At 41.9% G+C, this 27,901-nt stretch overlaps 1 protein-coding gene across 4 annotated transcripts; it reads left to right on the top strand.

The window, feature by feature from the left end:
• ep400 (E1A binding protein p400) lies at nt 1–27,148 on the top strand. 4 transcript variants are annotated; one of them, XM_057032435.1, is made up of 54 exons: nt 1–188; nt 1,027–2,379; nt 3,077–3,184; nt 3,274–3,358; nt 3,611–3,730; nt 5,341–5,732; nt 5,821–6,117; nt 6,262–6,447; nt 6,810–6,950; nt 7,028–7,100; nt 7,258–7,289; nt 7,365–7,422; nt 7,547–7,636; nt 8,272–8,385; nt 8,479–8,666; nt 8,750–8,927; nt 9,007–9,143; nt 9,244–9,413; nt 9,558–9,732; nt 9,833–9,969; nt 10,155–10,341; nt 10,518–10,687; nt 10,787–10,959; nt 13,013–13,261; nt 15,117–15,281; nt 15,988–16,137; nt 16,289–16,359; nt 16,466–16,755; nt 16,924–17,126; nt 17,537–17,706; nt 18,168–18,364; nt 18,478–18,589; nt 18,726–19,031; nt 19,116–19,190; nt 19,269–19,397; nt 19,485–19,529; nt 19,643–19,796; nt 19,943–20,175; nt 20,301–20,474; nt 20,549–20,596; nt 20,679–20,815; nt 21,044–21,100; nt 21,188–21,266; nt 21,400–21,576; nt 22,466–22,511; nt 22,588–22,694; nt 22,843–23,041; nt 23,799–23,947; nt 24,127–24,369; nt 25,016–25,190; nt 25,325–25,470; nt 25,546–25,710; nt 25,803–25,880; nt 26,349–27,148. In XM_057032435.1, the coding sequence occupies exons 2-54, from the start codon at nt 1,060–1,062 to the stop codon at nt 26,661–26,663; spliced, it is 9,375 nt and encodes a 3,124-aa protein (XP_056888415.1). In that variant the 5' UTR covers nt 1–188; nt 1,027–1,059; the 3' UTR covers nt 26,664–27,148. The 4 variants fall into 4 exon arrangements, with proteins under 4 accessions (XP_056888415.1, XP_056888418.1, XP_056888417.1 ...); XM_057032438.1 differs by having other exon boundaries at nt 8,476–8,666; XM_057032434.1 differs by having other exon boundaries at nt 26–188; nt 1,031–2,379; nt 8,476–8,666; nt 19,940–20,175.
• The last annotated feature ends 753 nt before the right edge of the window (nt 27,149–27,901 follow it).

Below are 27,901 nucleotides of genomic sequence, written 5' to 3'. Positions count from 1 at the left end.
TATGGTCGACATCCGGTTCACGCATTCGGTTGACTCCATGTTGCTGAATGAAACTGGCTGAAAAACAGTCAACAGCCTCATCGCAATTTTCTTGTGTTTTTCTTTGCGTAATAACGCCCGTTACATTATCTGTATTACTGTAAACATGACGTACGCTTTACGACACTTCTAGAGAAGCTCTATTCATTGTAAGTAACCTCTATGCAGATGATTAAAAAAGTATTTACACCTCGGTAGCCGGCCTGCTAGCAATAACAAGCTAACATCGTTTGTGTTGATTAGCACGCACCTTATAGAAAGTATTTTTCGAATTTGTGTAATGGTAAATCTAGTGTCTTAAGATGCTCCATTGTAATATATTGCAAATTCGCATTCCTTGTGTTTTACAATACCACTCGCTTTGCATAATATTCTAAAAATTGCAACTCAATCGTTAATGTTTAGCGTAAATATAAGGGGGAGGGCGTACAGATTGACAGTTAAAATGTTTAGCATTATTGATTGTGCAAATCAATTTTGGATCTTTTAAAAAATAGAGTATTTGTTTACTATGGGCGGTAAAATATGAAGTATACAGTAGCTTTGGTGCAACGCAACTAGTTTGTTGAAGTGAAACGCGATAAAGCTACACGATAAAGGTGTCTTGGGCAATATCACTGTAAAAAACCGTAATATTTAATATGCAAGCTGTCTTTTTTTGCTTTTTTTGCTTTATCCTTTTGCGTGTTCGTTTTATTTACTTATATTTGTCGGTGTAATTCATGAGAACATTCTCATGGTTTTTGTGCTATCATGGTATACATGTCACATACACACTTGTGTGTCTAGTGCAGTCAAATTAAACTAAAAATGTGTTGGTAAAGATAAAAATGTCATGTTGTAAATTCAACAACCTGATATAATCATGTAAACATGATTAAGCAATCATTCCAATCTTGGTGTGTAATCATGTGTTATTGTAATGAAGGCAAAGAGATGGTTGAAATACAAACCAAATGTAATATGCTACATTTTTGATTTCCCCAGATAGGTGGTTGAACTTCATAACAGCGTCACGCGATGCACCATGGAAGTGAATCTCAGAATATGCAACGGCAGATTCAGAGATCCAAGTCTGTCAGTGGTTCAGAGACAGAGGAGCAGCATCAACAAACCACCATGACAGCTACTCAGCCACAAACGACAGTTAATCATCCCCAGTCTCCTGTGACCACGTTCTCCTCAGCTGCCAGCCCTTCCGCCCCACAGTCACCTAATTACCAGATAATCATGAGCCGCAGTCCAGTCACTGGCCAGAACATGAACATCACTTTGCAAAATGTGGGCCAGATGGTGACTGGTAACCAGCAGATTACCCTGACCCCGCTTCCAATCCAGAACCCTGCCTCGCCCGGGTTCCAGCATCCTACACCTCAGTGGAGGTTTGAACATGCTCCATCTTCGTATATTCAAGTCACCTCACCTGTGCCCCAGCCCATACAGCCTCAAAGCCCCACTCAGCATAGTCCCGTCCCACTGCAAGGTGTGGCAAGGCCAGGAGCACCTGCTGCCACACTGGGTGTGTGTGGCCAAAGCCCAACAAGATTTGTTGATGCTGGCATGTTCAAAATCAGTTTGGGCAGTCCATCGCCAAGTGGCCATTTTGTTTACCAGGAAAGTACAGGACTTGCCCAAATTTCACCAGCCACAGGGGGTCAGGTGCAGCTGGCCTCTCCAGGAACGCCAGGGTCGGTGAGGGAACGTCGGCTCTCTCAGCCTCACTCACAGACTGGGGGCACTATTCACCACCTGGGTCCTCAGAGTCCTGTGGCCAGCGGCACTGCCCTACCCACGCTGGGCAGCCCCGGTCACATTACCACCTCCAACCTACCTCCTCAAATCAGCAGTATCATTCAAGGGCAACTGGCACGCCCAGTGATATTTGAGAAGCCGTCACAAGGTGTGGTTGCTGGTGTGGGATCCACGTCCACGTCATCTTTCAGTATACCCTCTTCAATTTCACCCTCAAGCCCATCACTTATCAACCCAACACAAGGAATTTCCAACAATCCTCTCACACCCACCAGCATTTCTCTGGGCACTGTGAAAAAGCAAGTACCCAAGAAATTAGAGGAAATTGCCCCCTCATCCCCAGAGATTGCACAACTGAGGAAACAGTGCTTGGAGCATCACACCAAGAGGATGGAGAGCTTAAAAGAAGTGTTTAAAGAATATCTTATTGAGCTTTTCTTTCTACAGCACCTTCAGGGGAATATGATGGACTACTTAGCTTTCAAGAAAAAACCTTGTGCTCCCTTGTATACTTATTTGAGGCAGAATGACTTGGACTTGGAAGAGGAAGAGGAAGAAGAAGAGCAGTCTGAGGTCATTAACGATGAGGTATTACACCAGACTTCCATTTGTGTGATTAGTAACAAAAATGTACATTCAATCAAGCAGTAATAGAGCAATACAGTGTACTCTTTATCTCAGTGGTGATATTTTGACACTTTGAAGATGGTGATTGGTTGAAAATGGTCAGATGTGCACATTTATATATAGACTGCTTTATCTTTGGTAGAGACATTTTCAAAGTTGCAAACCTTCCACCGGAATTGACTGGATTGAATCATCGGATTGCAGATAAATCTTTATAATGGATCTTAAATTATGTTAAAATGCATTTTAGCACCGTTTTAAAATAGTCACTTTTAAAGGCAATGTTCTTTCCTTGGAAGGACTATTAAATCCACTCTAGATCCCTGTGACTTTATACAGAATTACTTCCATCTCAACCAATTTCTTTTAATTAGTGTAGCCACTCTTGTCCTGGTGGATTCCATTTGAAGATGTTTATCAGTGGTTGTAAAGGAAGTCCAAAAGATATTTATTGATTCCCATGACTAGTAACAAGTCTAATGTTAACTGGCACTTTTGCAGTTATAGTTGTTATTAGAAATGGCTCGAGCAAGTATAGTTGCTCAGTAAAGATATAACTAAACAGGTAAAAATAAAAAAAACACCCCACAACAAAGCAAACTACAAAATTCTGACTTGAACGCCTCATTTTCTCTGTCTAAAATGTGTGTCTCTTCAGGTAAAGGTTGTTACTGGAAAAGATGGGCAAGCAGTGACACCAGTTGCTATAGCAACACAGCTTCCTGCCAATGTTTCTGCAGCTTTCTCTGTCCAACAACAGTTTCAGGTAATGGAGACAACACTTGACTTATCCATTTAGTACATTGTCATCATCGCTCTCTGGGATCTTTTTGACACTCCTTTGGGGGGGTTCAGGGGCACCAAGGAGCAACAGTCGGCACAATTACAAACCCTGGAGACATGGATGCTTTTAAGCGGCAACAGGCAATGGTGCAAGCAGGTATGGCAGGGCTCATGCACTCCTCTCTCTTATGTGGCTTTGTTTCCTCCCCATTTGCTTTGTTTTTTGTTGGTTTTCTTTTTCCCCTCTAATTGCTTCTGCTTTTAGATATTTGGCTTCTTCTACTAGCGCTCTGTGTTGAAGTCTTAACCCAAGGAAGGAGAGGTGACCTGTAAGGTCTCAGAAGGTCATTGCTCTGTGTCGAGTTCTTTTGTTTTGCGTTTTGAGGGTATTGTGTGTTTTAAATCCCAGATCAGGCTAAAAGATCCCGGATTGAAGTTGGTCGCCATGGGCTGATTTTCCAGCATCCTGGTGTAGCTCCTTTAGGATCACCTGGCGTTCCACTCCAGCAGCTTATGCCGACTGCCCAAGGTAGGAGCGCTACTACCAGGCCCTTCTGTGTTCTGTTCGATGCTGCTGGACGAATTCCCTTCCTCACACTACGGAGACTTCTTTAAAAAGTGAATCGCAACATTCATCTTCTTGTAAACAAACTTGAAGCAGCATCAACAAACAGATCATCATCTGCTGGAATTCTCAGTAGTCCAGAGGAAGTTCAGGCTTAGCTGTGCCAACACCGGCTCTGTCAGGAATCAGGATAAATGGGGAAGAAGACAATCAAGTCGGAAGAAGCATAGCCACTTACTGGGAAGATGCCATGTTTCATGATTATCCTTCATTTTTAAACATCTTTTATTCATCTTTGTTTTTCTGGAGTTTTTCCCCCCTCTCAATCATCCTTATTTGGAGAGTTTGTCGTCACGGTGGATTCTCATGCAATTTGGAGGTGGATCACAGAAAGTGGGACCCCCTGTAGGAAAGGATCTCACTTTCCAACAGGTTTTGCTTGTTTTCCCATTTCATGGATCCAAGCCACAGTTGATTTCCATTGAACAGCGCCATCCTTTACTCATCACTTTCTTCGATTTTCTGTCCATGCATCATCGGAATGGATCATCTGCCTTCAATTCATCATAGTGACTTCTTTATTTATCTCATGGTCACCTTTAGTTGGTTTCCTTCCGTGTTACGTCATGGCATTTTGTTCTCACCTGGCTTCTTTCCCTCAGTCTAATTAGGAGGGGAATCATGAGGAGGAGTTGCGTTCACGACACAGGTTTTTGCGATTGTGCTGGTGTGGGTGTGTCAGGTGCCGTCTAGGCAAGGTGGTGTCCGTGCAGGGAGGTAAGGCAGGCGCTGCTTTAGTGTGCACAGCTCTGCTCAGGCCTACTGTCTGCAAAACCCCATGTGTGTCTCTTTGCTCACTTTTGTGCTTTGCCTTTCTGTGAGGCATCCAGATGCCTTGGTGACTGCTAGAATGACATCGCTTCATGCATGTTAAACATACGTCTTTGTGAGTGTCCAGTCTGTGTTTTTTTCCTTCCCCCTTTCTTCCCCGCCTATTTGTTTTCAGCTGTTCTTTTGTTCTTTTTGTTTCTATTTCTCCTGAACTAAACTCTTCTTGCACATCTAATTTCAAATGTTTTGACCACATTCTCTCACCATTTGAAATGCAATGTTTTAAGTTTGCATTAGTCAAAGTAGAATTTTATTTGAGAGACATCTAGATACTCATATTGATTTCATTTCTTCTGTAACCATTGCTGTATGACTTTCATTACCGTAGTTTCTGCTCCAGTCATCAGAATGTACAGTATTTTACTGTATCATCATATAGTACATCTTCAGTAGTACATTAAGCTGGGGTACGGAGAAGCACTGATAGCTGAAACTATAAAAAGTTAACATTTTTATTTTTATCATATTTTCCCCACTGCTATAACTTTTTAAATGATGGTCCCTCAAATGTAAATATAAATAAGAGGAACCTACTATTTAATACCATGTAAAACATTTGTACTGACAAAAGGCATTTACAAATCACATGGTAAGAATTACAACTTCATTTTTCTGTCTCTCTCTTCTGCTGCTTTCTGTACAATCCCATTGGTTATGCAATAATGTGATTACTATGTATACAGGCGGGATGCCGCCTACTCCTCAGGCGGTCCAGATTGCAGGACAGAAGCAGAACCAGCAGCAGTATGACCCATCCAAAGGACCTCCAGTACAGAATGCTGCAAGTCTACACACTCCTCCTCCCCAGTTGCCAGGCAGGATGCCCCAAGGTGTCCTTCCTATAGCGGGCCTACCAATGACACTTTCACAACAGGCACAGTTAGTAGAGACAGCTCAGCCTGGTGGCCAACTCCAGGCCCAGGTGAAGGTTGCTGCAGGTGGTTCTGTACTTGCCACAGTAAACCCACACTCACAGATCCAGGCCCAGCTACAGCAGCAGATGCAGCCAGCTCTTCATCTCCAGTTGCAGCCTCAGCAGCAACAGCCCCCAGCAATACTACAGAGTGGACAAGCGGTCAGTCTTTCTAAAATTGTCAATATTTTCCATTTTTAAGTGTTTGTCACTCACATTTTAAAGTGAGTCTTTCTCTCTCTATTTACAGACAGTGGCACTTGCTCGCCCCACTGCTGAGTCGAACCCTCCAGTTCAAAGAATTGTAACCAACTCGATCCCTATGACCACAATGACCCCTGGTCCTATCTCGGTCTCCAATTCTGTTCCAACCCCCCTCGTTACAAGTCCTCTCCGGCCTGTATCCAACATCAACCCTAGCACCCAGTCCAAATTAACAGGAAGCAATGGCTTATCCACTATTAAAACCTGTGGTTTTAGTCAGAATACATCTGTGCAGGCCACCCAAGAAGGTTGTCAAGATAAACAAATTGAGCAGGCAAAGTTGGTGAGTTTTCTGAGAGTATTTATTGTTTTTTTTACTGCTTTTTTTACCTTTTAAAATTGAGCTCCATAGGTAATTAGGCTGATTTTATTTTGCTTCAGAAGTGGTCATTGCTATGTGATATACTTTTTATGTTCATTTTCCAAGGAGAGTCAGGTTCATCAACGGATCTTGGAGCTAAGAAAGGAGGGCCAGTGGTCTGCTAGTAGGCTCCCTAAACTTGTGGATGCTTCCCGTCCCAAGTCTCATTGGGACTACCTCTTGGAAGAGATGCAGTGGATGGCGGCTGACTTTGCTCAGGAAAGAAGATGGAAGGAAGCTGCTGCAAAGAAGGTATGAGCGGACATATCTATATATAGTAGTTGCTGTAGTGAAGCCAAAATCATTAGTTCAATCATGCTCCCCCTGGTATACACGTTGAAGTGTTGGCTGAGCAAGAGGTTAAACCCCAAATTGCTCCCAAAGCTGTGCGTTCAGTGTATGAGTGTGTAATAGGTTAGTTCTTCAGCTGATGGCGCCCATGAGTATATATGTGAGTGCAAATGTGAAGAATTGTAGTTTGTTTGAGTGGTTAAAGATGTAAAAAGAGTCCCCAAATAAAAACAGTCCATTCGCTATTGTATACCAAGAAAGTTTGTCATTACATCTCAGCATAAGAAAAACATATGTAACGTATGTCTAATTATCGGCAACAGCTTGTTCGCACGTGTGCTCGTTATCATCAAGAACAGAAGAGGAGTGAAGAAAGATCAAAGCAAGAGAAGGAAATTCAGCTTCGTCACATAGCCAGCACAATTGCACGAGAAGTGGAATTCTTCTGGTCAAACATTGAGCAGGTGTGTGCTGTTGATTTTTATCATGTCTGCACAATTGCCTCTTTAATCACCTTTTTTTTTTGTGCTTTTTCCATCAGGTTGTTGAAATTAAACTTCAGTTTGAAATATATGAGAAAAGGCTTAAATCGCTTTGCATACAGAAGACCAAAGGTATGTTTTACAGTTTAACTTTGAGAAATTGTTTTCCACCTCGTAAATTTAACGGTTTACCAACCTGAATTCTGAAATTCTGTCTCGGTTTTAATGTCAAACTTTTTGGTTTCAAATGTAAAGCTGTATATTTTCAACAACATATCTGTTTTTGCAGTATCTGGACAGTCTACGGGAGCAAAAGTTGAGGTCGGTTCATTCAAATAATTAGATGTGCAAATGTACCTTGGTATTTTACTCAAATGTCTAATTTTGTTGTTGTAGGAGATCGTGGCTTCAGCGAGAAAACGAAAAGCCAGATCCTCTCTTTTCAATGAAGATGGTATGTGTATGAAGCATAAGAGTTTGTCTGAAATGTATTATTGAAATGGCCCAAAACTTTTCTTGCTTATTATTATTTTGTTGGTTTGTTGTAGTTTTGTTAACATTGTCTTATTTTTCTTCAGTTGCAGATGAAGAGAGCACTATAGAGGAACAGGAGAACATGGAGGGGGAAGCAGATTACAAAGCAGAACTGGTTGACCTTACCAAAGATGGTATATTTTGAATCCCTCAATTTCAGTTTCAGTGTGAGACATGGCTGGCATGTGTGCACAGCTCATTAGCCGACAGCTCGCTGCTGCTCGTTACTGTGTGTTTGGGTGCATTTTAAACTCACAATTCTCCCACAATGTTTGACGTAACCTCGAAAATTCACACAAATACAAAAGTCCCCTCCTCCTCTCCCCACAAACAGTAAAGTGAACCTTAAATATCACAGGTAACATCCCTATTCAAACACGTATTGCGAATACTTAGACATGAACGGAATTGTTGTTGATAACTTCAAATATAGGCGTGTAAATTTTTGTGACATTCATTTAAATGTTTTAAGTGTAATGACTGGTTTAAACAATTTTTTTCTGCACTGAATTTAACACATCAAACCCAAAGATAAGCTTATTATTTGTATTTTACGTTATGAATAGTGTTCCATTATGATTGAAAGATGCTGTAATGTATAGTGTTTATTTTTACTGTTGGGAAACTCCTACTTTATATCTCATTAAACTCAAACACTCTTTTTAAATGCAGGATTTATGTTGTGCAACTGGCTGATTAGAAATATTGTACGTGTACCTGTTTGTGTTTCTTTAATTCTTACACATATTCCATTGTGTTTGGACTTTAGCTGAGATCCCCTTAGATGCGTTGATGAAGCAATATGCTGGTGCCTATGCAGAAGGGTTTGAGTGGCCTCAAACTGGCTTTCAAAGTGATGATGATGACATGGATGATTCTGAAGGTGTGTGTGGCAAACCAAATTGTGGATTAACTCCTGTATTAATTACTGAATAATGTAACATGGCAATAACAGTTATTCATAATTTTCCAGAAGTGGATCCTGATGGCACCCCTCCTGAGGCAGTGGCGATTGACTCCCTCTTGAATGTGGACCAGTACTGTGGTTCTGATAAATCGGCTTCTTCTGATTCTTCTAATGGGAAACCTGGAAGAGACATAGCAGAAGTAGCTGCTGCAACAGAGCTCATCCTACCAAAGGGCAGCTTCAGGACCACTTCTTCGGTAAGGCAGACAGATGGACAGGTAGCTATACACATCCATAGACATACATACAGGTATGCATTGATTTTTTTTTCTCTCATTAGACCCGCAGCCCAGCTCCTTTTCTTTTACATGGCTCGCTGAGAGAGTATCAGCAAATTGGTGTGGACTGGCTACTAAGTCTGTATAAGAAAAGCCTCAATGGGATCCTCGCAGACGAAACTGGTCTCGGTAAAACTGTACAGACTGTTGCTTATATGGCCCACCTGGCTGGCCAAGAGGGTACGTTCCTTTCAGAATTTTGTATCTCAATTTTATTGGTTGTGGGTTTTTTTTTTAGTTGTCTTTGTTTTGGCCACAGGGATCTGGGGACCCCATCTCATCGTAGTAAGGACATGCAAGCTGCTCAGTTGGGAGGTAGAGTTTAAGCGTTGGTGTCCCGGTCTAAAGATTCTTCTGTACCTTGGTAACAAAAGGGAGCGCAGATCTATGAGAATGGTAAAAATATGCTTTCTTTTTACTTGTGCTTTGGTTCTATTAGTGTTTTCCCCCACAATATAACCTTTTGGTCGATAACATTGTGATGGGTCATCCACAGTGGTGGAGGGAAGCCAATAGCTTCCATGTATGCCTGACATCCTACAAGCTGTTGATGAAAGACCAGTGCCATTTTCTGAGGAGGAGGTGGAGACACCTGGTCCTGGATGAGGTGCAGCTCATCAAAAATATGATGCAGACACACTGGGAGACTATCTTTGCTCTTCAAAGGTGAGGGCTTGGCAACCACTCCAATTAATCTTTTAGGGTAGAGCCATGTCAGATAAGAAAATCAAATGATTTTTATTTTAAGTTTAGTGATTTTCCAATATTGTGCCTGACACTTGTTTTTAAGTAAAATATTTTTTTTCCTAGTGAACAAAGGATTCTCCTCATCAGTTCTCCTCTACAAAATACTCTGAAAGAGCTGTGGACTATGATCCACTTCCTTCTACCTGGAATCACCAAGCCATACTCTGACTTTCCAGTTAAGGCAGGTACTGACCAGAACCAGGACTACTGCCACAAGCTGGTTATCCGCCTTCATAGGGTTCGTACAAAGCCTAGTGATTTTTACTGCTTTTTAAGCCTGCAGTACCTGAACGTACAATTCTAAAGCCACTGTGATATCACGTCACTCTGAACTGTAGGTGATTCAACCTTTCATCCTGAGGCGCTCCAAAAGGGATGTAGAAAAACAGTTGCCCAAAAAGTATGAACACATCTTGAAATGCCGACTTTCAGCCAGACAGAAGAGCCTTTATGAAGATATCCTTACTCAACCAGGGTAAGATGTTTGCAGTTTTCTGATGTATAAGTAGTGTTTGACAGTACATGTGATGATAATTAGGTCATATAAAATGCTAATAATGTACAAATGTGACATCAGTCTTTAAATCTTAAGAGCAATATGGTTTTAAGCTCAAATACAGTTTTTATTTATAATGTTTTTTTTTTTTCTGGGTGTCCCAGTGCCCAGGAGGCTTTGAAGACGGGTCATTTTGTCAGCGTGCTTCGGGTGTTGATGCAGTTACAGCGAGTGTGTAACCATCCCGAGCTGGTGGCACCGAGAGAGAACTTTAGCTCCTATTTCTGCCCCTCTCTGCAGTACAGTGTTCCATCACTGGTACTGGGAGCTCTTCAGGAGGAAAATGAAAAGGTTGACAAAGTTTGTTGTCTTGGAGTGGAAATAGATGTATTAATAGATGGTTGGGAAGTAGTTTGAAGTATTGTCGTCCATGCGTACAGTATACACACATATGTCAACAAAGATTCTTAATTGATTTATATCAGTTTGCTTCTCTCGTTTTTTTTCTTTTTTAATTGTCTTTCTAGATTACAAACATATCCATATTTGATCTGATCAACAATGAGAACAGACTGACCCGCTATCAGACTGATGTTGCAGTACCCAAACTAAAGGTCACCCGGCAGCTTATAGAAGAGATCTACTCTGCTCCGGATCCTCCCCCACCACCCAAACCATGTCCAATAAAACCCATGAAGTTAGTAAAATTAAGTCTCGTATTACATATCAAGTTCAATGGAGATGCCTGAAAAAAGGACAGGAAGTTATTATGTATTTTTTTTTCTTTTCTTTGAAGATTACTCCAGCCGGTGCAGTATGGGACAAAGCCAGAGGGACGTCTGGCTGCTATCGCAAGCCCAGTTGGCCAGGGTCCTCCAGCCAGCTGTCCCTCTACAGGGACCACCTCAGTGTCAACCACAAGTCAGACTCGGGGCAAGACTGTAGCAACAACTACAGCTTCCTCTCATGGTAAGATTGTCATAGAATAAGAAGGTGATAAAAGGTTAAGAAATAACAACTTGTTTTGGTACCATCTAACATTGAATTTAAAAAGACAAATTTAACCACTCATGCATTTTAATTAACGTCACAATCTATAGAAGAAACTGGAATGTTGTAAATATTTTGCTTCATGTCTGTGATACGTTTTAAATTTATCTGAAAGGTTACTGACACAGATGCACAGTGGTGGGCTGACCCTTTTGCTTCCTTTCGATTGCTATAGCACTTTCACCATATTGTTACTTGTATACTGCATGTTTTGATGAGGCAATTTGTTTGAATGAGATCAATATTTACCTTTCCTCATTCACTCATTCTCTTTATTTGCTGTCACAGGTTTGTATGGGTGTGTGAGTATACCTCTGAAAGATTTAGGGGCATCTCGGTGGCTTCCAGCTCAGTCAAACTTCACTGGAGCTTGCCCCAAGCCAATCTTATAACTTACCGGTAGTTCTCCACGGGGCAGCGTCATGTGGCCTTTGGGATGTCTTAACTGCACAGATCAGAATAGATCTAGCTGCTTCAGCTCGCACATCAGCAGTTGGTTTTAATGAGCCTGTTTAATTTACTGGTTACATCAAGAACTGCAACATTCCATCTCAACACCTCCTCTCATTCTTTAGCTTGATGTGATAGTGTGAATCAAGATTTCATCTGTCCAACAAGTCTGAATTCAGAACTTGGGAGACAAGTTACAGTTTGATCAAAAAATAATAATCTGACCGCCTTCTACACTTTATCCTAAATTTTATGCCCCTTTGTTTGACGCTGATGCTCCTACCTCCTCTATAACTTTCTAGATGTTGATTTACCATGTATATTGTTTTTTATTCATCACTAGAAATTATATATTTTTTTGAAAGAATGTTCTAAATTGGTGATTTGGGCAAATTTCCGTCCTAATAATGTCCTGTCCAAAACTGATGGACTTGATGAAAGCTCTTAAAGAATTTTCTCCTCTTCTCCAAAAGGCTCCAGTTCTGAAATGATTGTAGCCAGATCTTGAAAGGATGCCCCCCCCCCCCCCATCCCCCAGTAGCATGCTAATGATCTGGGAGATCAGCTGAAAATCGTTAGCTAGGTCATTGACCTAGTTCTGCTTGGGGGCTTCCCCCTTGCCTGCAGGGTCACAAAATTCTCTGAACGGTGTGAACGTTTGGATGGTTGATGGGGGGAGTGTTGTACTGTCACTGCATTGATCTTTGCATTGTATTGCATAGACTATAGAATGGGTTTACCAATTTTTGTCTGATTATGTTGGTGGGTTTGACGTATACTGAATTCTATGTTTTTGAAGGATCCTCCTGACTTTTCAGATTTTCCAGACAGGTATAAAAATACTGTGACGCTTATATTTCCATTCAACACTGGTTGGGGTCTGGTTTCTTGGACTTCTTGATGAAGGCCCATTATTCGTATCTGCACGTTTTGAGTGCTGATTTTCAAGAGCTATCTTTTCAAGCTCAGCATCCAGCTATTTGAGAACTGGAGTAGCCTTCTGGAGAAGAGGCAAAATGTAGTAATCGAGTGCAGATGCTCACTGACATCGGCTTTGGATAACCATGACCTGGATAAATGAGAACCTACATGGACATCTAATAATGACCTCTTTTTCTTAATTTATGTCTTTTCATATTGACAATATCAATAGACAAATGCTAAATTAAACGCCTGACAACAACTGGAGACAAGTTATCTGCTTCAGTTGTACAAAACTAATAAGAAAATGACCCTCTTGATTGTGAACGTGTCTATATTTCCATACTTTTGTTAAAATTTTTAACACTGTAAAACTTATTGTGGTCATTCATGTAAACACAGTGACAATATTGTGCAATCTTCAAAATATTTACAAAGCTAACATTTATAATTAATCTAAATGCAATCCAGACTGCTTCTTGTGTTAGCCCACCACTGCAGAATGAATGTGTGGCAAAGACTGTGTGAACCTACTTATTATTTAAATACTGGGTAACCCCTAACATCCAGTCCCATACCCCCATTGCCTTGTGCTTCACAGTGGTTGGAACAGCTGCTCAGAGAGCCCAGACTACTACTGCTGTCTCTTCTGGGAACAGTGGCTTTGGGCAGCATGTGCTAGGGGCTGCCTCTTTGTCCCTGGGCACAGTTATGGGACCTGTAGCTCCCATCAGTCAGCCTGGGGTAGCACAGGTCCCCAGGCCTGCTCTTGCTCCCAACCATGCCATCCAGCCCAGCTTATTGTCACAGAGGCTGGTTCTTACATCCCAGGCCCAGGCAAGGTTGCCTAGTAAGTGGCCTCCCCTTTTGAGCATCTCCCCTCCCCTTATGGCACAACAGAATACACTGCTTTTGAGAGGCATGTACATGGGTCACTGCTGATATGTGTCTTCTGCAACAAAAAACATTAATGGAATAGTTAATTCATAAAAAGAACATTGCTTGTTTTCATATTTGGTCACTTTGAGTGTCAAATCAATAAATAGCCATATCAGCAGCTTCTCCACAGCCTCTCCATTCTCCAGTTTCTTTCTCCAAACCTGCATGTACACTATGAACACCCACCTCTGATATACCACATATCACAACACTGTTTAACTTTTGAAATGTTTATGCTCTCCTTCACTTGTAATATTTTTCCCCCCCAATTTACTAATATTCTTTATCGGTCCAGCTTCAAAGGAAATCCCACAGCTTTGGTTGCTTTTTTTGTTGCTACTCTTATAAGTTCAATCTATTTACTGCAAAGCATGTGGAAGCGGTCCCACAAGTTGCCAAGCCTTTTCCACCATACACAGGGAAAGAACTATTTCAGTAGAATAAGTATATGAAGTGGCCCTGGTAGGTTTTGTGTTTTAATTTTTAATTAACCGCTGAAACCTTCTGGGTTTGTTTAAGTAAAGATTACAAATACTCTAACCCAGAAAGTATATATTTGGGGGGATGGAATTGCCAGCTTAATAGCCCCTTTTCCACCGCAGGAACTTTTAGCATCTACCTGGGATTTTGACAAACCTAGCCATGTTTTTCAGCAAAAATACCTAAAGAAAAGACTCCCCATCAACCCCAAACCTTCTCTGTAAAGAGTACCCCGTTCTAAGAGTGCCTAGAATGATTGAGGAGAGAGGCTGTTTGCTGAAGAAATGAGTGGCAGAACACATCACCAGTAATCAGTAATTCTCAAAGTCAAGGTCATATCTTGACTTTGTCATATCAAGTCATATGACTTTGTCATATCTTGTCATATCAAGTCATATCTGCTGTCATTTTATACCCGGTCGCGAAATACCCCATAGTCTGAGTAGCTTACATCTCAATGATAGTAATCTTACCAATTTACTAACCAGATTTTTATATATTTTGAATTGAATGTGGCCTTAATTCACCGCTGTGTCTTTGTGTATTGATCATTTACAAAATTGAGCCACAGAAGAGTTGCTATGAGTAGTGGGTGGATTGCGCAATGAATGCAGGCTCTTCTGAGCATATTTGCCACTTAAGAAATTTTAATAAACAACCTAGTCTATTTAATAGTTGGTGACAAACTGTCGGAGCTGAATGTAGGGCGCACGCTGAACATTTGTGAAAGTTCAAACAACATGATCTTAAGTGAGATTATAAAAATCTAAAAGACTACAAAGGTTGTAGTGACCACCTCCACATATGTCATCAGCCAATGCAATGCAAACCACACAGATAAATATTTGGAACTAAAAGTTCCTGGAAATGTTGGTGAAAATTGGGCTAATTTAATATATTGGGCTAATATAAGATTTTGTTATTGCACAACTCTCAAAGTTCATGAATCTATGGATGGTAGTTCTAAGAAGAAATGATGTAATAAAAAATGAATGTGGTATTTGGCAATCAAGAGCAGTTAAAGTATGGGAAAGAGCTCAAAGATTTTAAATGTCCACAGCTTTAATTGGTCTATTTCAGCTGAGAAACTACCTGTATAGATTTATATTTCACCTAAAGGATTTATTGGAGCTGCTTTGGTTCATTTGCAGAGGGCGACTTTGCTCGTTCCTCTGATTAATCCACCCTGGTTCTGCATGTTCTTACTTTTCACCCTTTGACTAACTGACAAATGCTCTGTGCTTCAGTCACCTTGGAATATTGAAAAATGTTCTTTCCTATTAAAGGTGGAGATGTGGTGAAGATCGCCCAGCTGGCTAACATAGCTGGTAGTCATAATCGTATCTCCCAGCCAGAGACTCCTGTTACGCTGCAGTTTCAGGGCAACAAGTTCACTTTGTCCCCGAGCCAGCTGCGCCAGCTGACAACTGGACAGCCCTTGCATCTCCAAGGTACATGTTGTAGTGTGCATTTAATTGTAACACACATGTTTTAATGGTTAGTACACTGTTTATTTTTTCCATATGACCGCTTTATGTGATGTTGAATGAGGGAAAAAACAGTCTAGTATAGATTGTATTACTTATTTTTAGAGCAAAATTCATTTATTCTCTTATACAGCATCATTTTAGAACCATTCATTTCTTATGAAATCATACAAAACTAGTAGGAATATCAAGCCTGTCCAAATTTCTTCCCTGTTACCTTTTGTGGTTCAGATTGCAACATTTCATCTTTTCTCCTGCAGCTCTGACAGTGTCCATAGTTGGCATAATCTCAACATATTATACCTTTTATAACACTATAAACAGAAGAGCAGATGTGTTTTTGATAAATAAAAACATTTAACACGTTTTGAAGTTGGAAAATATGACTTTTAAATTTAGTATCTGCATTTTCCTTGAATAACATATCTCTAGACTAAGAATGTCATTTATCTATCATATTGTAATTACACCATATAATGTGCAGTTATAAATTCTAAAGTATGAATCGCTTGTTAAATTTGTTCTCTGGACATAATGAACTGTATAAGCGATGTGAGGCAGAGAGCTTTGAATACATTCAGAGACCTTGCATGCAATTGATGAGGTATAGGTGTTAAGATTAAAATGTCATTTTTAACTGAAATATTTGTTGCATTTATGGTGGATTTAGGCAATGTTCTACAGATCGTATCGGCTCCAGGACAGCAGATCATCAGGCCACAGGGATCCATGGTAATGCAAACAGTGCCACAAGCTGTTCCTGCTTCCAACCCTTCGGCAACAAGTGCGCCTCAGCCTGTGCTGCCAACCACCCAACAAGGTGACTGGCAATGTCAACATGTTATTGTCTCCATTAATCTTGGCAGTTATTTTCCCGTCTCCCATCAGAGGGCATATCCTGTATGATTGTTGACATTCACATCAGTTGTGATTCTTTTTTATTTGTTTTTTTTCCCACTTCTTTTTTAAAGCAATGAGTTTCACGACAAATGCTACATCAAGTACAACAAAGCTCTCAACCACAGCTAATACCATTTTTCAGGTCAGTATATTAGATGAATCGTGTTTGTAATTGACTGACTCACAATTTGGTTGTAGAGACTTTGATGAATATATGTGTTTAAACATTTCCTCCCTATGATGTTCAGGAGTCTTCAGAAGAAAAGACCCAGCAGCTGAAGAATCGTTTGACCCGCCTCTTTGAAGCAAATGAGCGACACTGTAGCCGCAGTGTATTATACGGTGCAGACTTGCTTCAGTTTTGCACTCTGAACCCTGAAGCCTCACACGCAGGCCTGACAGGCGGTAGCTGGAGGTGGGTGGGCAGAGAGAGCTGCCTCAGTGCTCAGCAAACCTGCATGGCTTCCACCTCTGTTCTGCAGTCCATTCTACACTCTACAGAGGACTGCCTTGTGGGTGCAAAAAACCTTACAAAAAGGTATCTAGCGCATTAGTCTATCCATCACTCTATCATTTATCTATCTAATATATCTTTCTCGATAAACTAAATAAAAGCTCAAACTATTTTCAAATATGGTCAATATCAACAGCACTACTTAGAGCCAGTTTCAGATTTTTCCATGTTAAATTTATTTCCCCTCTCCAGGCTAGTATGTGTCGTACCTCCCGCTGTTGCTCCACCTTCTCAGCTGTATGCAGCCAACCCACCAGTTCCATACAGCCTTGAACGGAAGTCTTTCCACCATCGTCTCCAGGAATTCTTTGTTCCCAACATTGTTGAGGTCGCCCACTTAGCGTCCAGGCATTTCTTTCACTTTCCTGACCTGCAGCAAATGCAGATGGATTCTGGTTAGTCAACCGATCATTTGTTCTTCTATTGCAAACGTAATGAGCAAAAAAGTTGAAAGACCAACAGGTTATTAGCAGTAGTAGTGTTACTATTGTTATTAGTATTATTATTGCTATTATGCAAGGTAGTTTTCTATGTCAACTGGACTGGGTTTCTTCTCTTGAAGACGTTTTGCCTTCTATCCAGAAGGCTTCTTCAGTTCATTTTGTCATAGAGAATAGACAGGCTTTATTAAAATTATTGGTAATTTAAAGAACAAATATCATTTAAATAAGCAGGTTAGCAGGACCCTTTTCCTTGTTCTTTAATGCGAGTGATTCATAAATATATTCTATATATATCAGATACTTCTTACAAAGTGTAAGTACAAGTACAACATATCAACAATGTTTTCCTTTCTTTTTCAAAGGTAAGCTTGAGGCCCTTGCTATCCTGCTGCAGAAGCTGAAATCAGATGGCCGCCGGGTGCTCATCTTTACCCAGATGGTGAAGATGCTGGACATTCTAGAGACCTTTCTAGATCACAGGAAGCTCTCTTATGTTCGTGTTGATGAAAGTTTTACCCCTCAAGAACGACAGGTATGATTCCCTTCCAAATAGGTTCCCCCACCCCAAAAGTACCTTAAAAAGTGTACACCTTCCATATCTTTCTGAACACAGAGAAAGGAGGCAAACAGCAAATCTCATAGTTTGGTGGAAATACAATGTCAATATTGGTCCAACATTTTATGATCTAGAGGAGTGCTTTAAGGCTAAAATTAATTTAAAAATAAAACAAAAATCAAATAATGTTAGCATGTTGTACCTCAGGACAATGGAGTAGATAAACATTTTAGCTTCTTTCACATAATCGCATGTCTCAGTCAAGAAATTGGAGTTTTTAGGCACCTCTAGGGCATAAAATTCTATGCAAAGATGTTTGTAAATATTTTCCATTTGTATTTTTAATATTTTATTGTCATTGGATTGAGTTCTAGGTGAAGAAATGCATTTTTATTAAAGTTGGTAATCATGTGTATTTTTATGTATGTTTCCTACAGGAGAGTATGCAGAAATTTAACAGGAACAGGAAGGTGTTTTGCAGCATTCTGACCAACAGATGCTGCTCTACGTTTGGAACAGTGTTTGACGCAGATACAATCATTTTCTACGACACGGACCTCAATCCCAGCATGGATGCACGTACACAGGAATGGTGTGACAGAATAGGGCGTTCCAAAGACATCCACATATACAGGTAATGTTGTCCCTGTAGACAAATGTTAAAGTTGCTGCTGTTCTTAACCTATCAGAGATAAAATTCTGGAGGGGGTTTTAAGTTTTATAAAAATAATTTCTTGGGTTATCCAGGTTGGAAAGTGGAAACTCTGTCGAAGAAAAGCTCCTAAAAAATGGCACAAAGGACTTAATCAGAGAAGTAGCTGCTCAGGGCACTGACTACACCTTGGCTTTCCTGACACAGGTACGATGAATTAATTAATATTGCGACTTGCTCGAATCTGTTATGGTTTATAATTTGAATCTGTTACACATACAGTATATATCAGTAAATTTTCCAGTTTTGTACCATGGATCTTATTGTTGATGTGTTTTTCCAGCGAACCATCCAGGACCTGTTTGAAGTGGAAGCAGGCTCGGGGGAGAAAGTGGAGGAATTTGTTGTGTTGCACCAAGAACCTTCATCGTCTGAAGCTATCTCTCCTAGAATTGCTCGCCCCTACATCCAGGCTCTGCACAGCATAAACCTGGATTCCCAGGACAAACAGCTGCAGCAGCAGGAGGTGGAGAAAGGAGAAGAGGAGGAGATAACAGGCAGTGAGTTGGCAGAAGGGGATGAGGAGACACATGGTCAAGATAAAGAAGAACCAGCTTATAAAGAGGAGCTGAATACAGTCATGGAACAGGTAGCTTTATTTTATTTTCTCAATTTTTGAAAATAAACAGAACGTGCCTGTGGTAAAGATGAACCTGAACTTATTACCCAACAGCTCACACCAATCGAAAGATATGCCTTGCATTACCTGGAATACCTCCATGTCAGTGATGATGAAACTGCCCTGAAGGTATCGAGTTAAATACACAAATGATTATTTTCTTTGGTTATGGTCCAGATGTGTTAAAGAGTTTGACCCTTTTAACAGGAGCGGCTTGAATGCTCAAAGCGGGGCTGGGAGCTGCAACAGTTGCAAAAGCTGAAGGAGGAGGACGACCAGTTCATGCACAGAGATGAAGAACTTTTCACTTATACCAGAGAGGATGCTTACAACATGGCGAGTGACTACTGCAATCTCTGCAGGTCAAATAACAGCTGGTTACTCTTTCTTTTGTGGACGCTAATTCTGTGTACACTTATACAGGAGTATGTCTTTGAAGGAGAGGATGGTCACACAGAGATCATGCCTGTAAGTCACTTGACCTGATGCTCTCTCATGTGCAACCTTTTCCTTGCTAGCTTTGTATTCCTGGTTCTTATCATCTTCTTTATTGCATTCTGGATTGTATTTTTGCAACACAGGTATGGACTCCTCCCACTCCCCCACAGGATGACAACGACATTTACATTGACTCAGTGATGATGCTGATGTACGACACCACACCCATTCCAGAGTCCAAACTGCCTCCTGTCTACATCCGCAAAGAGCACAAGCGACTGAAAATGGATCCTTCGGGTAAAACAAGATTTTTCTCTAATATAAATGAATCACAATAACATCTTAAAGGATATTTCAATGCAATCCTATCATATATGTAGATTTTATGAAGAAGAAAAGCCAGATAGATCATTTTTTTAATATTGTATTTTTGTTCGCAGCAGCAGCCAGAAAGAAGAAGAAGGGCCATGGAGAGTCGGTTATTCCTCCACGCTCCCTCTTCGAAAAAGCCAGCATGTTGAAAGTTCGTAGAGAAGGAAAAGATCAGAAGAAGAACTTCTCCCTGAAGCAGCAGGCGCCCTTTGCTAAACCCTTGCCCTCACTGGTTAAACCTGCCATGGAGGCTAGCCAGGACAACCCAGAGTGGCTCATTAGTGAGGACTGGGCTCTACTTCAGGTACTGACTCTCATCTGTGTTAATAAGTGGTTGCAGTTAAAAATAATCGCTTAGACCTTTATTTGATGCACTGAAACAACTTTATGTAAGTTGTGTGTCTCAGCATTGTGCTGTACATTTTACAGGCTGTGAAGCAGCTGCTGGAGTTACCTCTGAATCTGGCTATTGTGTCTCCTGCACACACTCCTAACTGGGATCTAGTGAGCGATGTTGTCAACTCCTGCAGCCGCATTTACCGCTCACCCAAACAGTGTCGCAACCGCTATGAAAATGTGATCATTCCCAGAGAAGAGGGAAAGGTAACAATGACACAGTCGATCTTATTTCTTATAAATGTGCTGAATTTTGTTTAATACTGTCTCTTTTTGTTCAGTTGGTGTATGAAGCCAATCCCAAGAAAAAAACTAAGAGCATTTACAAGGTAATAAACCCTCTCGATTTTAACGTAATAAACACTCGTGAGTTCCTGGTCTCACTTTCTACTGTGATCTGTCCATATTTAGTCTAAGAACAGTCGCCCTCTGAGGACCTGTCAGATCTACACACAAGATGACAATGCCATGACAATTCAGCTCTACAACAACCGATTTGAGCTCATGAAGATCATTGCCAGCAAGAGGAGTCCACCAAACAAGCCACTGTATGTGCTAAAACGTTAACAGGAAATTCATGTTGTTAATGAGCCAATAATTTGATAAAAATGTTTTTGTTTTGTGGATTTTCCATTTGTGATTGACACAATATCTGTTAAGCTGCATGAATCTAATTTAAGGTTGTAATGTTGTTTTTGAATGATGACTGGGAACAAACAAACGGCTGGTTTAAACTTTAATTCAGATGATGTGTGTCTTTTTAAATTTATTCACAGGCTCGGCATGAATCCTTTCCAAAAGAATCCCAAACATGCTTCAGTTTTAGCGGAAAGGTGCAGTAGTTGTTATCCACGTCAGCAAAAAAGGTGAAATCTGGAAATGACGCAACGGTCTCATTGCTTCTCATTTTAATATTTCAGTGGGATCAACTATGACAAGCCCCTGCCCCCCATTCAGGTGGCGTCTCAGCGGGCTGAAAGGATCGCCAAGGAGAAAAAGGTGAATGTCATTGTAATGAAATACTTCCGTAAGCTTTGGCAAACAGGAATGTTATGTTAAATGGAACCTCCCGATGCTACTTTCTAATCGACCTCTTTTGTAATGAGAATTTTGTGCGTTGTTTTATTTCCAGGCTCTTGCAGAGCAGCAGAAAGCACAGCAGTTGGCCCAGCAGCAGCAGGGTGGTGCGCCACAGGTTCAGGCTGCCCCCGGCCAAGCGCAGGCTCCAGCTGCTGGCCAGGCTCAGGCTCAGGTCCCTCAGGCAGCAGCTGGGGCTGGATCTGCCACTGTGGCCAACACAGCAGTTCTGGTGAGACAGTGTTTACACATCTTTACCCACAGTTCAAGCACATGGGAACTTTTTTCTGAGTCAGAGTGACTCATGGACTTTGCAGAATGGACTTTGGACTGTTTGGTGTTGTGGTGCTGCTCCAGAGTTGTTGGTGGTGGCACAACATACAGACACACTTGGGTTTCACCGTGGTAATAAGAAATTCCTGTTCTACAAGGAAGTAGATGTAGGTGTTTGACATCTTCTTCGACCCCCCTCCCACCGTGCTTGGTGGCTGTGTTTTGCCATCAAGTACCATCGTCATACTGCTACGTTTGATTGTACTCCAGTCAGAATCTCAAATTCCGTCCGATTTGAAGGATTTTCCGAGTACAATTGAAGGCTGCACGTGCGAGCATCTTTCTCTTAAGTGCTTGCAAAAAGTCAAACTTTAATCTTATATGTATTTGTCCATTTGTTTTTCCATTATTTTCGGGATCTGCAGCGAATGCTTCATAGATCAACCTGTCACTTACACTTACTGTTGGTGCACCAGGACCACTTCACCAGGGTGGCTCATCACTCGCAATATCACAGGATGCCCTGAAGATGGTGTAGCCTGTCAGGGTTTTGAGTTGCCCTTTGTTTCACAGCGAAGTCCCCCAAGCCAACTGCCATCCACTTTCCACATCGCTTGTTTTGTCTGTTGTTCCAGGTAGAAGTAGCTCAGGGGAAGCGTCCGGACCAGTAGAGTTTAAAATCAGTCTCCCATTTTGCCCTTTCGACTGTATAAAGGTCGTGCTGCTATATATGATGTTTGGTCTATTGCTCTTTTAACACGGCATAAAAACAAAACAAAACAGTAAAATAAGCACTGCAACACACATAGGGAGCACCATTTTATATTGAGTTGTTTCGTCTTTTACAGGCTGGTGCTATAAAAAATGCCACCGTGGGTACAACCATCCAGGCTGGTAAGTTTGCACACATGGCTGGCAGGACTGGTCTGTTTCTGTCCCCGTTGTTAATTTGTTTCTCTTTGTCTTTCAGCCACCGTCGGGGGGAATGTGATCGTGAACACAGTAGCTGGAGTTCCTCCAAGTCCTTTCCAGGCTAACAAACGCCTGGCATCTCCAGTCATACCAGGCACCCTGTCTGTGAGTCATGGCCATTTATCATCCCTGATCTGACTCAGTGGCTCTTTTACTCATTAACTGGGTGAAATGTAATGTTCTGGCAGACGCTGCAGCTTATGGACGGAGTGATCGCCATGAATTCTGCTCACGGTTTTACTATTTTGTCTAGCCTGCAAGTGCAACCGGAGCCCAGGTCGTTCATGCACAGCAAAGGGCCGTGACGGCTGCTGCCCCCGCCGAAGTGGTTGCCATAGCAGCAGGGCAAGGGGTACGAGCGGTTACACCAGTAACAGCATCCGCAGTGGTTTCTACCACTCTGAGCCCAGTTCAGTCACAGACGCGGCCAATGGTCACTCAGGTCACACCAGGTAACTTTGTCATTAAAAGTGCTAAATTTTAAATTCTGAATATTTTTAGCTGCTCCTAAAGTTGCCCCCGTTGGAAATACCGGGGCAGAAGTTCAGTGCCAATTGTGTCCACAACACAGGAATGTTCACTGTCGGAATGTAAAAAATGAATTTTGACTTAAAGGTTTTGGCAATTTCTACTTTTTGATGACTAAAATCTAGTTATATGATGCTTAATAACATTTTAGATACTACAACTGGTATAGTCACCTTTTACTAGTGCTTTGCCGTATAGAATGAGATAATATGGTGTGGTATGAAAACCAGAAGCCTTTATTATGACACCACACGATGGTCCCAAATAAAATTATTTACTCATAATAGAGTAAGAATTTTCCTTACAAACTACTGCCAACAAATAGTTCTGCATGAAAACAACAGCTCCAGCACATAACTAGTAAGAGATAAAATGTATCTTTAAAGCCAAATATAAATAGCAATACAACCCAGCAACACATAACGGACATGAATAGCAAAACTATGATCTTTGAGAATGGAAAATGAATTATTAAGGAGGTAAAACATTTTGAAGAATGGACGCTAAGATCCAACTTTAAATAAACAGAAGGCGGCCTCAATCTAGTAGAGCAACAGGACCAGGAGCCTGGTTGACATCGAGCACGAGGCGGACATCACCCTGGATGTTCAACGTTACTAAAAACTATGGTGTGGCCTTTTTTCACACGAGATTTCATTGAATTTCCTGTCCTCCATCCAGCGGCAGGTATGCAGATTCCACAAGGGAAACCTCTGACACCTGCCCAACTGCAGATGCTCCGGCAGCAGCAGCTGCAGCAGCATCAACAGCAGCAGCAGCAGCAACAACAGGCCACCTCTCCACAAATCAAAGCTGTAGGAAAACCACAGGTACAAGAGTTCCTCCCCATTTTGGTTAACCTCAGTTGATGCAGGTTAATTATTTACTGCTTTCAAAAGTAGAAGCTCCTCGGAGATGAAAATGATCTCGCGGCTCTTTACGTTAGCGCTAGATCATTCTTTATGACAATACCAACTGAATGTTTCTTTTGTATTGTGTATATTTACAGGAGCTCCTAAAGATGCACAAACATAAGCTGCAGCTTCAGCAGCAACAGCAGCAGCAACAGGTTGCTGCAGCAGTTGCAGCAGCAGCTGTCCAGAATCAGCAGGTTGCAGGGACTCAGCCCGCCACACAGGTGCAGTCCGCACCGGCTACACAAGCTAACCCCCAGCTAACGGCCGTGGCAGCACCCAGATCCGGAGCTGTTCTGACTGGCACCACTGTCACCAACCTGCAGGTGGCCAGACTGGTAAATCCCCTGTTCTGTACAGTTTAAACTGTAGAATCTTCAAAAAAAAACTGAGTTCTGTGTGGTGTGACCAGGCACCGCTGCACAGGCGGTATTGGGCAGATGAGCAACGTTTCCTGGAAGCTTCTCTCTGCCATGTAGCCCAGATTAGTGCAGCTCTGCAGTGAGTGAATGAGTGAGTGTCCAGCCACAGTTGCCATTTCGTTCCCGGTCACGTCTCTTACCAAGACCTTTTTCTTGGTTGCTGATGTGTGTGTGGGAACCTGAGGCACAGTCGAAACATTTGTGTCACCGCCTCTAAATCTGTGGCTTGAGTTTGACTCTGCTCGTGTCAGCTGTGAGACCTTTTCGAAAGAGCTTGGCCTCTTTCTAAACCACGTCCAGCTTGATGAATTCACAACTCGAGGTGTAGAAACATCTCAAATGTGATCAAGAAAGTGTGTTTTTACTGCTGATGCGATGCATGCATCATTTTGATGTTTACCAAAGACCACAAATAGAGAAAAGGGACTAAAAATCAACAAAAAATTGGAACACATCAGAATATGTAACGCTAGATTAACGTTTGTATCAGTTTCTATGTAAAGTTCTTGGAGAAGTAGTGTCTTAAGTAATCTAAGTACTATTTTTGTGTTTCCTGTAACAGACCCGGGTGCCCACTCAGGGCCAGATTCAGGCCCAGGCAGGGCAAACGGCCCAAGTGACCCTCACCAAGCCTCCAGTGGTCTCAGTCCCAGCTGTGGTCTCCTCTGCTGGAGTTACCACCCTGCCCGTCACTGTTGCAGGCATCAGCGTGGCCATTGGTCAGGCCCAGAAAACAGGTGTGGTACAGGGACGCATACGTAAACTCCATCCATCATCTGTGTGATGATAAAAGTGGCTGTATTCAAAAGATAATTGTTGTTTGCTCTTTTTCAAAGTCCTTGGCTACAGCTGCTGTTTTTCCATCTTTCAGGTGGGCCGGTCCTGACTCCGTCCTTCCCCCAGATGCAGGTCCAGCAGCTACTTCAGATTAAGAAACAGCAGGCGGCCGCTGCCGCAGCTGCAGCCCAACAGAAAGCAGGACAGCCACAGCAGGGACAGGCAACAGTTCAGCAAAAGGTGAGGCAGACCTTTAGACTCTGGTTCCTGTTTTAAAAACAAGTGCATCAATATTAACAGAAGTGTCTTTTTCAGATCGGAACCCAACAGGTGACAGTGCAGGCAGCTCAGCCGGCACAGCAGCAGCAGAAGGTGACCTATGCAGCCACCACTCAACTCCAACCAGGGATCAAGACCCAGTTTTTCACCACCGCATCCATCGCTCAGTCCCAGAAACCCACTGGTGCCCAACAAATCCAGGTCTGTGCCCAGAGATGGCCACCGCAACATTTGATATTTGTACACAAGTCAGTGGTGAGTGATGAGCTTTTTATGTTTTTCTCCATTACCAGGTGGCAAAGATCCCCCAAATAGTTCAGCAGCAGCCGACCGTGGCCAACATCCAGCAGATCGTGTCTTCGCCGCAACAGGTAGGACGGAACGCTGTGGTAGCCTCTGCTGCAGAGGAGAAAAGTGCAAAACTTTTCATTCTCTTCAGCACCGAAGTTTGTTGTCCGTTTACAGACTTTCATAAGATGGGTCCAATAGAACAAGTCCTACATCACATTACTCTTTAAGGCTCTTCATGCTGCCTACTGTTGAGCAGCTTTATGGTGATGCTCATCTGTTGAGTGCTCTATTTTGTTCTTGTCCCAAGTATTCTAATCTTCTGAGCTACAAAAGTCCAAGTGTTCATTAGCTGGAAGCAGTAATCATGTAAATTAAATAACAAAATAGATCAACTTTTTAATTGATAGTCTGATTTATTGTGATGCACCTGTATATAAGGAGGGAAAATGACACCTTGTGTTGGGCTCTGACCATAGTGGCGATACTGCGGTTGATTCTGTTCATCAGTGGACTTTAGCTAATGAAACTTGCGCTGCGTCTCTCTGAAGATCCAGGCTCAGACTGTGACTCTGACTCAGGCGACCACGGCGGCTCCCGCTCAGGTACAGATGATTCCCACCGGGACGGCGACCGCGCAGGTGGTCCAGCAGAAGATCCTCCAGCAGCAGGTGGTGACAGCAGCCACGTCACCTCAGATCCAGACTCCTCCTCCCCACAGCCCCGCCCAGCAGAACGCCCCGTCGTCTGCCACCGAGTCCCCGGTTCAGCAGCCCACCCAGCCGCAGCAGACCACCAAGGGTCAACCTCGCCAGAGTAGCATCAAGGCAAAAACCCCCGTCAAGCCCAGCGGGGGGAGCAGCTGAGTTCTCCGTGGAGACAGTGTTCTGATGGACGTCCCTCGTCAGAGCTGATGATGCGACTGTGGTCCCACCCTTTAGTCGATGGAGTTAGTTCACTTTTGTATTGTTGAATGTGTAAAATGTTTCTGAAATGACCACATTGTTAGTTTCCCTGCAGATACAGCTCAGGCAGGACAGACACGCCTTCAATGTGATGGTTCTAGATGCTCGTGTAGGTTAATGTGCTGTCCATTCAAATAAATGTATCCATAATTAGTCTATTATGTCTTTTGTCTATAACTTCTGAATGGAGAATAATGCACGTTCCTTTAGTCTTTTTTTTTATTATTACAGAAACACACTGTAAACATGTACTTTAGTATTTTGTTTCTCATAATTGTCTTTTTATTGATGTTAAAAAATGTAAATATCAAAAGCATTTGTACTTGTAAAGTAGTTGTGTTTTCATTTTTTCAGCCTAATTGTAATAAAGTGTTTGTTTTTATACACCGATGCATCTTTTCCTCTTTTTCTCACAACATTTACATTAGCTGCACTGCAGATGTGTGTAATGACGAAATTAAACGTTAAATTATGTGGTTATCAGGATGATCATCAACACCAATATTAATCCACACTTCTGCTTCAGTGAGCATAGCAGAGTTTTAGTTATTTATATGTCTAATGGTTTGTAAGATTATAAATGTCGGATCTGTTTCTGAAACTGGTCATACGGGTTAATTTAATCATTACGATCATCACTTCTCCCAATAAAACCAGCAGCAGGAGTCGGGTCCGTGTTTGTCCACAGGGGGCGCTGTGGGATCGGTTTTACAACCAGCATGAGGCTCCACCTAAAGTTCTGGCCTGACACTGTCGAGCTAATGTGAAGAGGCAGACGACAGAGGTCAAACCTATCTGCAGTTTAAAGATCCCATTTATACATATCTATAATAGTATGCATGTGTTTTGCATGTTTAAATTATTTAATCATGCTACATTTTGTCAACATGAGACTCTTGCTCTCAATCACTTGCATAACAGCTATGTCATCCAAGTCTGTCCTTCATATACTATAAACATGCAGGCATATAATTAACCTGTAAAAATCCTGTATATGTTCATACGTTATTTTCGACCGTTTTACTTTGACCTTTTCTTGTTTTTCCATCTTCCATCTGTCGTCTTTATAGGCAGATCGACTGAGTGTGTAACATGAAGCTGGAGGAGGAGCAGCTGTCATCGTGGCATACGAGGAGTAC

Source organism: Takifugu flavidus, chromosome 5, assembly GCF_003711565.1.
Source record: "Takifugu flavidus isolate HTHZ2018 chromosome 5, ASM371156v2, whole genome shotgun sequence".
In the NCBI taxonomy this organism is placed as follows: domain Eukaryota; kingdom Metazoa; phylum Chordata; class Actinopteri; order Tetraodontiformes; family Tetraodontidae; genus Takifugu; species Takifugu flavidus.
The sequence above is the reverse complement of the archived record's forward strand: the minus strand, read 5'-3'. Positions and strand labels throughout refer to the sequence as shown.